Consider the following 15,814-nt stretch of genomic DNA (forward strand, 5'->3'; position numbering starts at 1 on the left):
AAAAAATTACTATTAAACAAAAAAACCCAGAGCAATCGTACAGGTGGCGTCAACACTGGCTTGAAACAGTTGGTACCTGCTGTCCACACTGTGCATGTTTCAGGTTTATCTTATTTTCAGAAGCTGGTTTTTTTGGTCTCATAGCCTGAATGCCCACTTGCGACTGGAGCGTGTTAGGTGTGTTCCTCTGGCAACATATTTTTCTTTTTGGTTTCACTACAGCAGGACACCGGCATATGCACTCCAGGATTGCTCCATGATGCAAACAAAACGAGAGTAAGCAAGGATGATGGGGAGATGCATTTCAAAGGCGTGCTCCTGATCCAAACCAGCATGCACACAGGCATTGCCGGGGTGTTCCCATATAATCGTAACAGATAACGTCCGTGTGCAGCAAGCTCTTAAGATGGTATCAGAGACAGAACCTGGCAGGTTGAATGGGGCTTAGTCCTCTGCTTTAACCTTCAGACTGGGCTGCTTCAGGAAAAACCAAACAGGGTTAGGACGACATTTTCTTAGTAGTTAATCTGCAATCAAATTGTGTGATATATAAGCAAGACAGCTAATTCCAGTGAATTTTACTTTGATGTATGCTTTGGAGTCTATTTTGTTACAGCAAAAAATGCTTCAAACTCTCTCCCTTTGTTTAAAATGAATGAAGCGGGTTCGTGTTATTGTAATCTCAGCAACCGCAGTAAGAAATAATCAGGATGTTTTTAGGTAGAACTGACACTTTGGACATGCTCCACAAGGTCTACCATCATTGGTGAGCTCTGGTCTCATATTCTTTGCTCATGGGTTTGATGTTACACTGTGATGAGGGCACCTGCCAGCTGTGACAGTGGCTGAAGCGAGACAGAAGAAAATGCCACACTTTCCTTCCCAGTAGACCAGTCAGAAGCTGTTAAGTGGCCAGTTGTCTCTTATGGGCTGAGATGCATGTGAACGTTTGCTCTGATGCTTGCTTGTTTCTGTAAAACACATTTTTAATTATCCTAATTTTTTTTAAAATGTTCTTTGTTACAGAAGAGGAAGAGGAACAGGTGCCTACCGATGGCGGTACATCTGCAGAGGCCATGCAGGTGCCACTGGAAGAAGAGGGAGATATGGAAGAGGACGAGGCAATTAATGATGAGAACTACTTGAGCAAGAGACCATTAGAAAGTCCTGACACTGAGGAATTTCCACCTGTGAAACGGCCAAAACTATCTGTTTCCAAAGGGGACACCTTGGACGGAGCTTTAGAACCACGTGAGCCTCTTAGCTCAATAAATACTCAGAAAGTACCACCAATGCTTTCTCCAGTTCATGTTCAGGACAGTACAGACTTAGCCCCTCCTTCACCAGAACCACCAATGTTGGCTCCCATTGCAAAATCGCAAGTGCCAACCCCCAAAACTTTAGAGGCAAAGCCGTTTGTGCCCAAAACAAAGCCTAAAACAAGTTCTCCAGGACAGAAGACAAAATCACCTAAAACCACACCCTCACCAGTGGTAACTGGAAGTCCCATACGTTCACCAAAAACTGGATCCAAAGAAAAAAAGTCACCAGGTCGCGCCAAGAGCCCAAAAAGTCCTAAAAGTCCAAAGGTTCCTGCTCATGTTCCCCAACCACCTGTCAAGCCTGAAACACCAAGTAGAACCCCTCTGGCTGCATTAAGTGACAAGATAGGAAAGGAAAACATTCAAGTAAAACAAGCGCAGACACCACCCGAGCCTGCCACCAAGCCAAATATTGAAAACCAGGCTAAGAAAGTACCAGTAATGGACAAGACCATTGATGATTCAATAGATGCTGTGATTGCTCGTGCATGTGCAGAACGAGAGCCGGATCCCTTTGAGTTTTCCTCTGGTTCTGAATCAGAAGGGGAAATTTTTACCAGTCCTAAAAGACTTTCTATTTCAGAGACTACAACTCCTAAACCTTCTGTTTCTGCCAATAATGCAAATAAGGCAGGAGCAACTCCAATACCTCCCTCAGGTGGGACTTCAAGTTCAGACATTTCATGGACAATGGATGACTCAATTGATGAGGTCATTCGAAAGGCAAACATGGGGACACCTTCTAATCCACCTGCCAACTTCACTTATTTCTCCTCTCCTTCTGCTTCACCGCCAACTCCAGAACCTCTTCTCAAAGTCTATGAGGAGAAAACCAAGTTGGCTTCATCAGTAGAAGTGAAAAAGAAATTGAAAAAGGAGCTGAAGACAAAAATGAAGAAGAAAGAAAAACAAAAGGAAAAAGATAAAGAGAAAAACAAGGAGAAGAACAAGGAGAAGGAAAAGAACAAGGAGAAGGAGAAAGACAAGGAAGGAAACAAGGAAGCAAAATTCCAGTGGAAGGAACTACTCAAAGATGATGATCTTGATCCCTATAAATTCAAACTAAAGGACTTTGAGGATGCTGACACAAAAGTAAAGTTGAAAGATGGCAACACCAAAAAAGAGAGAGAAAAACATAAAGATAAAAAGAAAGAGAAAGAGAAAGGTAAAAAAGACAAGGATAAGAAAGACAAAGAGAAACTTAAAGATAAGAGTAAAGAAGATAAGATAAAGGCTCCATCAGCACCTCTTGTGTTACCTCCCAAAGAAATGTCTTTGCCCTTGTTCAGCACACCAACTGCCATGAGGCTTCCCAGCATGTTACCTTCCTTGTCTCCAATGCTTCCTGAAAAACTGTTTGAGGACAAAGAGAAACCAAAAGAGAAGAAGAAGGACAAAAAAGAGAAGAAGAAGAAAAAAGAAAGGGAGAAGGACAAAGAAAAGGAAAAGAAGGAGAAGGAAAAGGAGAGGAAAGAAAGAGAAAAGAAAGAGAAAGAAAAAGAGAAACACAAACACGAAAAGGTAAGCTGTTTAGATGAGTCGAGCTGGCATACCTGCTTGAAAAATGCACATGGATTCCTGTATTTGCTGCTGAGTGTTTTTTAAGAGCTTTGAGGAGATATATGGTTACAGGTTTGGTATTTTTTAAAAATAACAGCTCCAAGGAAGACATCCCCCAGGAGTTTCTGGGGTTGTCTCACCTCTTTGGAAGACAAGACAATGGAAGTTCAGTTTGGTGAATTTGAAATGTGAGGAGATCGTCTTTCTGGTTTTCCTCAACTCACTTTCACTTTGAAAAGCTGGGGCTCAGACTCAGCGACAGCACACACCCCCCAAATGTATGGAGTGTTGCAATGCACAAATTTTGTTCTGTAGATTTCCACTAGTAGGGCCAGCAACCATATACCTTCCACAGAAACTTTAAATTTAGTTTCTAAAAGTCTACTGTTTCAAAGCTTGTAGAAGGCTGTGAATTACCAGGTGGACAGAAATGAGGAGCAAGCTGCCTTCAAATAAACAAGTTCACCCGTTATCTCAGACGTTCAGAAGAGCTGCTGAATCCTCTCTTACCAAGACCGCCCCCTTGTTGCTCCGATTTATTTGAAGTAAAAAAAATGTTTTCAAATTATGGTCTAAGTGTTCAAATGTCACCTTTCGTTTTGAGTCTTATGCTTGAGAGAGAGAAGAGGAGAGCTAGTTTTCAAGTGGGTTGAGCTCTTTCCACTCCTGTAACTCGTACTGATTTACATCAGCCAAAGATAATTTCTTCTTTCCAGTATCACCTAATCTCGAGAATATATTTAATATTTAAGAAATGAAACCAGCATATTTGCATGTTATCAGATTTGAAATCCCATTAGAAACAGCTCCCCTAATTCAAGGTTTGCTCTAATTTTTTGTCACTTCACCTTCTAATACACATTAAATTGTTAGATATATTAAAAAAAAAAAAGAAGAAAAAAGAAGAAAAGAAAGAGATTGTGATAACCTTGGATACGGGATTTCCTCAATCTCTATCCTTAGCATTAGGAAGCACTATGTAAGTTCTGGTTTTACCAAGATGCTCTTTACACCCCACTTTGAGTGTAATACTCAGTTCATACAAGCTCAGATTTGGGACATTCCTCACTTTCCTTTTTTTGCCACTGTACTCTGTTGTGCTGCCTGCTGGACTTGAAACAAACTGCTGATTCCAAAACCTGACGCATTTTTTAAGTTGACAGATGGTTTTTCAGTGCAGAATCCAGGAGATCTGGAGATCTAACATTGTTCTGCTATGGATGAGTCGGTGATTGACAGAGTGGTGGTCCACTTGTCCATGTTAATTTAATGTCCAGTTTTGGACTACAGCAATACTTGCATGCATTCCCCATTTTGTCTGTCTGCCCCTCATGCCTGAGATGTTTTGTCACTGAGAATTTCCGCAGAGATTTCTTTTTAAGTTAAATACACATGTATATAAAATAGAGACAATGAGTTGCTTGGTTTTCATACATTTGATTTTGCATTTCTTCTGTATCTAATTTGCTGTAGAGCAATGTAACAGGTACACAAACAAATACAAACTGGTAAAGCTTCGGCGTAGACCGAACATATATATATTAGGAGAAGGAGTTCAACAGTAATAAAAACTTGGACAAATTAAATTGACAAAGCTGCCCATTACGTTGGCAAAAAGTCCCTGTCAAAAGATAAACTTTAAATCTAGAATGCATGAAAGAGTCCCCAGATAGAATTAAAATTTAAACTGATTCTTGATAGATAAGCTTTTTTTAAATCCACCTCTTTGCTGCAAGTCAGGATTTTAAAAATAAATTTCCCCTTTAAATCTCTTGAGCGATTTTCATTTTTTGCAAGGCCGCACTGCTGGTGTCCTGGAAAAATGGAGAGTTAGAGCTTTATCAGTTGGTGCCCTGAGGTATGTGGCAAAGAAGCTAAATCCTTGAAGATTAGCAAAAAAAATGCAGCACATGGCAATAAGGGGCTTATATGACTACTAGTATTAGTTCAGGTGAAAGAAGTATTGCTTATACATAAAACTGGACAAATCCACTGACAATGTATTTTTAGTTAGCTACAAAGGAGTCTTATATTGCTGGACTTTACCTCTTTGGTGATTTGGGAAGCTTAGTAATCCACTGTAAATGCTCTTCTGCTGGCCCCAATTCCCAGTATTACTCCAGAATGCTGCTCTTTCGTTTTAACCCCTAAAAGTACATGTTTCCTTAATTTAGCTTTTAGATCACACAATGACTTATTTAGCCAGCAGTTGTGCTGTAAGAGCAAATGATCAAGTTACTGCTCAGACGCTTAACCTTCCACGGCGTGTCCGCTTCAGAGGCGTAAGTGCGACCTGAACGATGAGTTTGTGGGCTAACTGCAGTTCCAGCTCTTGGTGGCCAGTAGAAAATACGGATTTCTATTTCTAATACTGCTACACTCCAACAAAAGAGTGACTCAACGGTCATGTTTCCATTTTTTCATTATCGTTACGGTTATTGCATAAATGTGCATCCCATCCTGCTGGGGATCTGAAGCTTTTTATCAAGTTTTCCCTGTAATTTCACCCCAAGCTGCTGGAAGACACAGAACAGCAACCAATACTCTGCCTAAATGGCAGAAAGCAGAAGCCGAAGGCTGCATGCTTGAAGCGTTCGGTGGTGGGACCGAGGAAGAGGAGCTCTTGCCTAGGGCTTGCCTGCAGCTCTGCGCTCTGCAGTAGATGTTGGGGTGCTGCCCTTGGAGCCAGGAAAGGAGGCGGTGAGCTGGGGTGCTGCCTTGCACGCAGTACCAAATTAAAAGGCAGACAGTTAAAACAGTTACACCCCACTTCTACGACGGAGATTACCGGGCGTGCTGTAGGAGTGCCTGAGCAGCTCACGAGGCAGCTGCTGACCCAGTTTCAGCTAACCTTAATACGCTGAGCTGTAAACTTAGGGAGTTTGAGGAGTTGCTTCATGAGAAACGGAGCCATCTCTGCATCGGGGCAGGGCTGGCCGGAGATGCCCCAAAGTAAACGGCTCTTACTCATGAATCAAAAGCCTATCATGGACGTACAGGAAAACGAGAATATCCAGGATATAACTGTGAATGCTCCTTAATTTTCCCTCTGCTCCAGTCATGCAAACCCCACACACAAACCCATCTTGTAGAAAGATCCTTCCTCTCCTCTTGTATCAAAGGATAAGGTTTAGGATTGTCGCAGAGTCCAGCTTTCCTCTCACAGCAGACTGCGATGTTGGTATCTGAGCATAAAGAGGTGGTTTGCGTGCTTTGCTTCTGTGCCGCATGAGCCCACACCACCACTGTTGAGAACATCGTGGTGGTATACAGGTAATAATACAAAGGACCTTTGTACAAAGGATGGGTGACGTGGGTGTCTTTCTGTGCTGCGTGCTGGAAGCTTAACAGCAGTGCTTGTCCTAGGAAGTTTTGTATTCGAAGTGGGCACTAGAGGAGGCGAAACCTACAGGAAAAGAGGTAAGACCGTGCAAAGCCATGTGCCTGAGCCTCCTCTACCCAGGGTTCAATTCCATGTCTCTATCCAGTGGACAATGCTACAGGTTAAGATGCTGGGAAAGCAATGAGGAGACTTACCTATGGGAAGTGGCAATGAAATTGTTGCAGGCGTTAGGAGCTCCAGAGGAAAAAAACTCTTGCAACACTCCAGGGGAATGACATAACAAAAAATCGTGCTATGTAAACAGAAGCATAGAGAGAGGCCTGTGAAGCAGGCCAATGCACATCCATGGAGAGCTTTATTGAAAAGCATGGTTAACTGTGTCAAAACAGAAATACTGCTCAGGCTGCAGCCCTTCTCTCTCTGGAGCAGGCATCTCCTAATGAGCAGCTCCAATTCTTTGGGCAAGGTGCATGGCACGGGACTTTGTCATTACCGTTCCTCGATGTAAGTCCTAACTGAGTCCTCCTACTCTGGCCTGCTGTCTCCTGCGATGCTTTCTGAGCTTTGAAACGATTGTTTGCCTTCCCTTTCTTTATGAAAGCTTTTTAAGACAGACTTCTCCCACTGAGAGTTGCTCAGCTTTCCATTTAGTGTATGCACACTATTTTTGGCTCTTTAAGTTCCTGGGCCAGATTCAGCTAAGTGGTTATTTTATTAAATACGATGACGCATATGATTAAAATGAGATTGGTCTCCCTCTCTTTGAATATATATACACATATATAAAATGTGTATACACTTCTCGTATATATGGATATAAGCTGAGCAACTTATGTGTGGAGAATCATTGCAATGTCGACTGTAAAATCTGGGATGATTCTGTACAGGTTTTGCAAAACAGTAGCTCAATGGGAGTTGGTAATTTTGGCAGATACTGGTTCAAAGAGTTTAAGGACATACTCAAGTGGTCTAAACTCCACCAGATGCTGAGGTTGGAAACCAGGCCATTTGAAAAATAGCCATCAGAAACCTCAGTTTAACTGCATTAAAAAGCAGTGGTTCTGTTATACCTATGTGGATAAGCACTTTCATAAAGTATTCAGTGTTGGTGCTTGGGGTTTATTGGCTTCCTCTGTGTCTAATTTTTATTCAGGAGGGTCACAGTACATTTATGTGATGAACCTGGGAAATAATTGAATTTAAATCTCAGAAAAAAGTGCAAACACCGGTGGGCATCTATCAAGTTTGAGTACTAAGGTCAAAGCATTTCATGTCATTTAGAAACATATGGGGGGGGGGGTTGTGTCCCTGGAAAAACATTAAATCAGGAAGCCTTGTTAACAAAGTGTATGAGCAGGTACAAATGCAATGAAATTTCCAGTTGCCTTTTTAGTCTAGAATTCATATTTGTGGCTTGCTATGGCTGGGAGCTCCCAACAAACTGACCATCCATGCTACAGCATGAAGCGCAAGAGAGCGGTGATCAGTCTATCATAGGTCTGTCTCATTAAGCGATATACTTTTACTTGGTTAACTCCATCAGTGCTTTCATGTAATTAATATATTTTGGGTGTCTGCTTGCAGTCTTTGATTGATGATTGTGTTCCCTTGTACAGATAAAGGTGGAACCAGTTGTTCCAGCTCCATCACCGGTTATTCCTCGGCTGACATTAAGAGTGGGCGCAGGCCAAGACAAGATGTAAGTACAAATAAATCCATCTGCAATGTGTATGCTTACCACAGTTCATCCTCTCTCATTTGTGACAGTTCTTATTTTCAGTGGGAAATGCTTAAAAATTAGTGGCAAATGATATTCATACAGCTATGACACCTTTTGACCATTCTAATGAAAAATGAAGCAGAACGCTTAACAATGGAAACTTTCTGGACACTTTGCCCTTTTTCTTCTACTCTCCAAGTGCGATCCATCACCTTCCATCCATCCTACTGTGTTTCCTGCTCCGTGCTTTTCTAGGGCATGGATTACAAGACATCATCTAGACTCGTATGATGCCTCCAGTGACATTTAGTGAGGTTTCTGTAATGGATGGTTAACCCTAGTGTAACCTACAGCTAAGTTTCATAACACTCTTCAGCTAACAGTTGGTTTATGCTTTAAAACATAACAGTTGAAATTCCTTTATACGCATCTGTTTTATTATAACTGTTGATGATTATTCATGAGTGTACCTAGCGCATTTCAAATGTTGGTTCATTAGCTCCCTAATTATTGGGTACTGTTGTACAAATAATAGTTACTTCGTACTGTGTGAGCATAAATAGGATGATCCCTATCCTGAGATCATGCAGCAGTGGCTGGAGAGGCTGGGGAAACCATGTGTCACTGGGCTTTTTAGGCTGGTCCTGTGTTGTATGTGAAGGGTTTCTTTTAATCAGGTTTTTCATGTTTTTAATGGCACAGAGCACACTGATGGTAAACATGAGCACCAAACAGATGTTTCATTTCCATTCATCACATTAAATATTGCTAATGTTGTCTCTCTTCTGTAGCCATTCTGAACTAAATCTCCTAATCGCTAATTTTTCTGCTTTATAAATTAAATGACATCTTTAATGATTATTCTGGTTTTCTATGCTGTCCTGCCCCTCCTCAGTAGGCAACTGTGAGTTTTACTGGTTTGAAGTTGCTACAGGACTTCAGTCATTTCTTGATTTCTACGGGACACCCCCACCCCAAATACCAGGGCTTTTTCCTGCTCTTCAACCATTTCTGCTTTCTTTCTTTCACAATATTTGAGTGTGATCTAAAATCTCTGTGCCTCAGATTGCTGTACGAAAGCTCTAGCTTTCTCAGAACAGTTGTCTGTCCTGCTGTGCATGATTTGGATGTGCACGGCTGGACAGACTGTCCCTCTAAAGCCCACAAATCCATTTTCCTCCTACAAGAGCTATGAATACGTTTAAACTCCTCTTTTTCAAGGACTGTACAAGTGTTTATATGGGGAAAATTAAGTCATACTTTCATCTGCTTGCTACAAATCATAGGGGTACATCACCGTCAGCCCTGCCAGCCCACAGTGGATCAGAGATACTGAGTTTACAGCCTTTTGGGAAACTCACTTCTATTCCAGTTTCTTTTGTGCATCTTCAGTGGCACCTTGACCACCATCTGAGGACCTCAGGTGTTGTGATCCCTAGCATAGCAGAGCCTTAGAGTTTAAATCCTGACTCCGGGGTGGAAGATACACAAAGCTGACTTAGCTCAAAGTTTCTAGACAAATTAAGGGAGAATTAAACACCAGGACCGAGGTCTTCAGGGTCAGGGGAGTCCTGGAGGCAGCTGGTAAGAAATGCTCAAAAGTGGTTGTGCTCCAGCTCTCTGCAGCATCTGTACTGGGCCTAGGAGGGGAACTTAATCTTCTCCATGGCACGCTTGTCCTTGAGATTGCTTTAGGCTGCATAACCAAACGAGGTTTGAATCATTAGATGAGAGGAAACGGCCTCAAGTTGCGCCAGGGGAGGTTTAGATTGGCCATCAGGAAAAACCTTTTTCACCAAAAGAGTTGTTAAGCATTGGAATGGACTTCCCAGGGAAGGGGTCGAGTCCCCATCCCTGGAGGTATTTAAAAACCAGGCAGACGAGGTGCTTAGGGACAGGGTTTAGTGGTGGGATGGCAGGGCTAGGGTAACGGTTGGACTTGATGATCTTGAAGGTCTTTTCCAACCTAAATAATTCCATGATTCTGTTAGTATTCCATCTCCAGTTGCTTTCTGGGTTCCCTTTTCTACCTTAAATATCTCCTCACTGCCCACCATACTGGCACCCTAAAGTTGTCCCATTGTAATGGCTGCATCACCCAGTTGCACCTTCTGACTGACGGCAAACAAAAACTTACAGAGCTTTGTAATAGCTTTTAGGCTTTGTCATAGTATTCCAAGGGAAAATCCAGGAAGGAGTTTGCCCTTCCACAAGTAAATACAGTTTGTGCCACATGGCTCAGGGAACCGTTTTGTGTTGTGTGTCGATCTTGTGTCTTAATGCGGCAGAGCTCACGGTAGAGCTGTCCTGCTCGAAATAATACTTTTGCTTTCATCCTCAGCAATTAATATTCAGCCTGAACTCAGAGTGTATTTTAATTTTCATGTGTTGTGATCATTATGAAAAGGACTGGTGTGGCTCTGAGGCAAAGCATTACATAGCTGCGCGTGTGGCTTGGACCTCTGAGGTAATACCAAAAGTCTCCATGACCTCTATTGAAAGTTATTAGTTGAGAAGACCATAGTAGGATCATCAGCCTTTTAAGTAGCTCGTAACGGGCAGAAACAAAAGCTTTTGTGATGTGTTATGTTAAGGGAAAGTTAAACTTCTGTTTCATCTGCGTTGGTAATGAAGTTCTGAGTATCTGGTAATTATCATATGGAAACGCTGTATTTCAATTAGCATGTCTCTGGAGTTTACTAGTATGGGATTGTTTGGGAATGTCATGAATCGCTATGGAAAAGTATGAGGAAAGTTTCTGGGGATTCTTAGAATCTGATGAGTAAAAACTAGATAGACTAATGAGTTATTTCAATGTCCTCTATTAGAAGAGCTGTTTGGAGGCTTTAAGTACCTATTCAACTGGAGGTTGGTTTGTTTGGGGGCAACTGCATATAAAACATGGTCTTTAATGGAAGTACTTACAGATCTTGGTGAGACCGGGAAGTCTTTCAGGTGTCTGAAGAAAAAGTGTCAGGTTGATGGTGCTTGAAATGGAGATTCACATCACGCCGTGAACACCGCACGATGACAGCAACACAAGTTTACTCAAAGAATGCAGCAGTGGTGCTGTAGCAAACAGTTTATCATTCTGCGTCTTGGCTCCTCTCCTTGGACCAACACACAAAGCAGTGATGGTAGTGGCGGAGAAGTCTCCTTTCTTGTTTCTGTGAATGTGAGAACGTATTGCTTCTAGATTCAAAGTGATCTCTGCATTTGAGCTTGTCTGATGTGCAAATATTTTTACAACACACATAGAATCATAGAATCATCTAGGTTGGAAAAGACCTTTAAGATTATCAAGTCCAACCGTTAACCCAACACTGCCATCCCACCACTAAACCCTGTCCGTTCAAAAGAGACACCTATTAATAACGTTAGGTTAATAGACATGAAAATGTACTGTTGCTGAAGGATGGAGAAACCAATATTGGAAAAACTGTTCTACTTCAGGGTTTTTTGCAAGTGTTTTAGCTGCACGGTAAAACAAGAAGAAAGTAGATTATAATCAAAGCATTTCCATCTTAGTTGTAAACAATTACAGCAATACTTGCATGGATGCCACATTAGAAGAAATTTACTGGATTCCATTCTAATGCAATTAGAGCTAATTTTGTTCTTTAAATGAATAAAAGGTCAGCTAGTAAATCTAGTTTATCTCAAGTCCAGGCTTCAATAAATTGTTTTATTTAATTTGTTGTAAAAGATCTTATCCTTAATGGGCCTAGATCTTATTAGTTTGCTTGGGTTCTAAAATATTTATGACCACCTTTTTAGATATGATTTGAATGATATGTCGGAAGGGTTTTTCACTGTTTTTTTTTTTTTTTCTACTCCAGTGTTATCAAGGTAGATTGCTAACTGGGTTAGTATAGGAAGGAAGTAGAGATGCTATCTTTTTTTTAAAAAACCAAACCAAAACAAAAAACCACAGCCAGTAGAGACTTTTAAATTCTAAATCAACTGCAAATGATGAGCAGAATTTTATACTTTTATTTGATTGCATCATGGTTTCTTTTCATCCAGTTATTTTTCCTAAGCACAATCATTTTTCATACACATAAGTTTTTTAAAAGTGTATCTGTTGGTGAGGTGTTGACATTCCAGCTACTACCACAGTTGACATAAACTTCGGCAAGAGTATGTACTGTAATTTTTGATACTTCAGCTACATTTATTCTACATTTAAATACAATTTTTAAGAAAAAACATATGGCTTCTGGCACTAATGCCAGACCACAAGGCACAGTACCACTCACTGGTGCTGTTTCAGTGCTTCTGTGACTTAGAAGCAGGATATATATTTTTTGTGAGATCAGGTCTCCAAATTTATCTTAAAATGTCGGGCTTTTGCTCCAGACTCATCCTGCATTCTGTCATAGCTCTGCCATCAGCAGGGAACCTGGAAACCAGACATGAGAAGGGGAAAGACGGGTATTTTAACAGCGTTTAACTTGTAAACCTGACCTGCCACTCTAACGAAGTTGCCCCTTGTCTTACGTATTTTTAAAGTGAGTGGATATGTGGCTTTCTCCAAAAACAAATTGCGCACATGCTCAGATATGTATGCATATGTGTCTATAAAAAATTTATATTAAATAACCTGTGGATTGTAAAATAAAATCCTAGAAGGATTAAGGGATAGAAGGGGTTTTGTTACCCAGATATTTAATTGACTCCACTAAAGCTTTTTATCGCTTGGTAGGATATTATCAGCCCAAAGCCTAACTTCTGTTCGTTTGGAGGCTCACTCGACTGCATGATATCCCCATGACAAAAGCCACCAGCATAGCTAGCTGACATCCTTTATAGGGAATCTCAAAGCCAAGTGGCATGTATATATACCAAATTATTTTGTGACCAGTAGATGTGACCTCTCTGTGTAATATCAGTGACCCAGAAGCATACTTTTGGTACTAAGAGGACAGGGGAACCTGTCCTGTTGCTTTCTGGTTTATTACGCATAGTTTCTGTGATCGTCCATCTAAGAACTTCTATCACAATAAGGTGCTCTTAGCACATCTTTTTATCAGAAGCCTGAAAGGAAATGTAGCTTGAGAAAATCTCCACGTCGAAGCTATAACCCTACCTGAAACACAGCTGGACTGCTGGAGGAGTTTATTTTTCATAAATTTACATCATTTGGGTCATCACTGGTATTTGCTCAAGAATTCGTTATTTCAAGTGCAACCACTGTTGGGCAACAGAATTGCAGTAAAACAGTTCTATAGTCAGACTTTCTGAAATTCTGTAAAACTTTTTATCATCTAACCTGCAGCATGCAGAGTACCATCAAGTTTATTATAGGGTCATGTTCTCCAAAAACAGATGCCTAAATGATGGATCTTCCATCTGCAACAAGCTTAATTTATGTAAGAGTTGAGCTGCAAACTCTCCAGAGATTGAATTTTCTTGGGAAAACTACACACACGCATACACAATCGGATTTTTAAAAGGTAATGGCACCAAGGGAGGAGAGAAGAAGAATTAACGGATCCATCGACATGCTTTTTATTGACCTGGTTGAAGACAAGGAATTAGGCAAGGACTGTGTTGGCATTCCCCTAAGCTCACTGGGGATCTGTAGTTGCTGCTGTAACATGAATATGTATTTTTTGAAAACTGCTCAAATTCCCTGGGAGTTGTGGGAAAAAAAGCTTGATATCCAAGACAGGACTTTGCTATTAGCTTCAATTAAACTAGAATTCTGCCTTACGTAGTTTCCAAGAATGCATCTCATTTTTACAGTGTCCCCTTTGGTGGATATTCAGGATCTTTCATTTTTAATAGGGTTGTTCTCGTACGGATAAATCAGACCATGTGAAGAAACTTTTGAACTTTGGGTGCTATTTAGTGGAGAGCTACTCAGACTTTGATAATTTAGATTACTGTCTTCATAGTGTTTGCCCACAAAAGCTGAATAATGGGGTTCATTAACCTCCCTGTGTAGGCACAGCCAAATTGTTTGCCTCTAGCCTTGGCTCCCTACGTGTGGCTGGGGAGGAAAGGATTGGCTTTTTATTGACTTGTCAAGCCGTAGGTTTGCATTACCGACCAAGAAGCTCATGACCCATTCCATTTATTTCACTGTTTTGTGGTGGGGAAACAGGTAAAGGAATCCTGCTGGAAGCCCCTCCTTCTGCACGTTTTTATGAATAAGAGCAGTGTTTGGAGCAGTTAAGGCGCCGTGACCAAATCCTCCGAAAGACGTAATGCAAGCAGCATGGGGCTATTGTGGGACACAGCTGTGGGCGGTGTTGGTTACCCTGCGAGACGTTGCTTATTCAACAGAAAGCTCTGGAGGAGGACTTTCTGTGGAATTAAAGAGGAGGGGAAACAGTGATACTTCAGGGAGAAAAACGTAAAGGGTAAACCACTGTTTGGGAAAATTAAACAATAGAGTCCGGGCAGCGAAAATCTGTGTTTATTGCAGGACTAATGGGTATCCCAATTATTTTACAGTGTAGCACTTAGCAGAGAAAGACCATGTTAACCGTCCGCTAACAGAATTAGCGCTCTGCGTGTCCATCCGGCTTTTGCTGGAAGACGGAAAAGAGCGTGTGATGGTGCAATCATTTTTGATATGATCAATAGACCACCTAAGTGAGGAGGCAGAGTAATGAAAAATGATCTTGCTCCTCTCCAAGGCTGCAGAAGTGTGCTTAAGGAATAATTCCAGTGATCTTTACAGCTTTCATAAATCCATGCGTGTGTTTGTGTGTGTACGTACATACCCGCATTTCTCTGTTCTGTAGTCTTTTACATTGTAGGAGCTGGAGGACTGATTTTCAATGCCTTTTAAAATGCTGCGTGTATTTTAATGAAGGTATTGTTTCGGGTATGATCCATATCCCTTTCCCAATTGTTCTTTTTTAGTGTAACATATTGGCCCCCATCCTGCAGTAAAATCCCCATGTGTGGTCTTTTATCCATCCAAAAGTCTCATTCACTTCAGTGGAGGTTCCCCAGCCTCTCCCGTGCTGCAGGATTGCAGCTTTTACATGAAAAAAAAGTGAAGAATACCATATCCCTTTTACCAAAACCATTTTTGTTTATATTTCTAGAGGTGATATAGTAGAGTTTTTTCTTCCTTGAGTGTGAGTTATTTCCAACTTCAAATGTAGTCCTTAGCTTTTTTCTTCTCTTTTTTTTTTTAATTACTGAAGCCACCCCAACTAATTATTCATCCTGTTTATGGTAGGTGGTAGGCTATGGCAAATTATTTTCATTTTGCTGCTGGCCACATTGGGTGATGACTCCAAAAGTGAATCCATAAAAGGGCTTGAGTCATTAGAAAACAAAATAACTTACTACGAGATTCTTTGATTTTGCTGCTTATTGCTCAAGAGTAAAAAAATTGTGTACTGTATACCGCAATTAAAGAAAAAAAAAACAACTTCAGGCAGGTTTAGACACATAAGCAAATTGCTTGTGTAAATGAGCATGAGCAGCTGCCCTTATAAAGCACAACAGAAATCGATCAAATATGTGTGAAAGATTAGAAAGGCAGATGGGTATTTGTTTAAAAAATAGACTTTGTCTCCATAGAAGATGACTGCAAAAGAAAGGTACTGATTTGTTCTTGTCTTTGACTTTTTTTATTGACGTTTTTAAACAAAAGTGAGAAAACCATATAGACCCATGGGTTCATGTTATAGTTCCTGGGAGCTGGACGTGGAGAAGAGGGCCATAGGGAAGTAGCCATCCATAGACACAAAGGAAAAGGTGGTCCTACCTGAATTTAGTAAGGTTGTCCTGTTGATCTTCAGCTCTATGGAGCCTCCAAGTTCAGGGCTGACTGGCCTGCTTGGTTCTTTCAAAAGCATATCTCAGTAACAAGCTGGAAAATACAGTTTTAGAGGTTTCTAA

General features: G+C 41.0%; 1 protein-coding gene across 1 annotated transcript in view; it reads left to right on the forward strand.

Moving 5' to 3' along the window:
- The window catches only part of TAF3 (TATA-box binding protein associated factor 3), a 106,887-nt gene that overhangs the window by 75,421 nt on the left and 15,652 nt on the right, over positions 1-15,814 (forward strand). The window contains exons 2-3 of the mRNA XM_035903858.1: positions 1,027-2,843; positions 7,842-7,924. Of these exons, the coding sequence (XP_035759751.1) occupies positions 1,027-2,843; positions 7,842-7,924 (1,900 nt within the window). The remainder of the gene's footprint in view (positions 1-1,026; positions 2,844-7,841; positions 7,925-15,814) is intronic.

This window comes from Egretta garzetta, unplaced genomic scaffold (assembly GCF_000687185.1).
Source record: "Egretta garzetta isolate BGI_Z169 unplaced genomic scaffold, ASM68718v1 scaffold260, whole genome shotgun sequence".
Taxonomy (NCBI): Eukaryota; Metazoa; Chordata; class Aves; order Pelecaniformes; family Ardeidae; genus Egretta; species Egretta garzetta.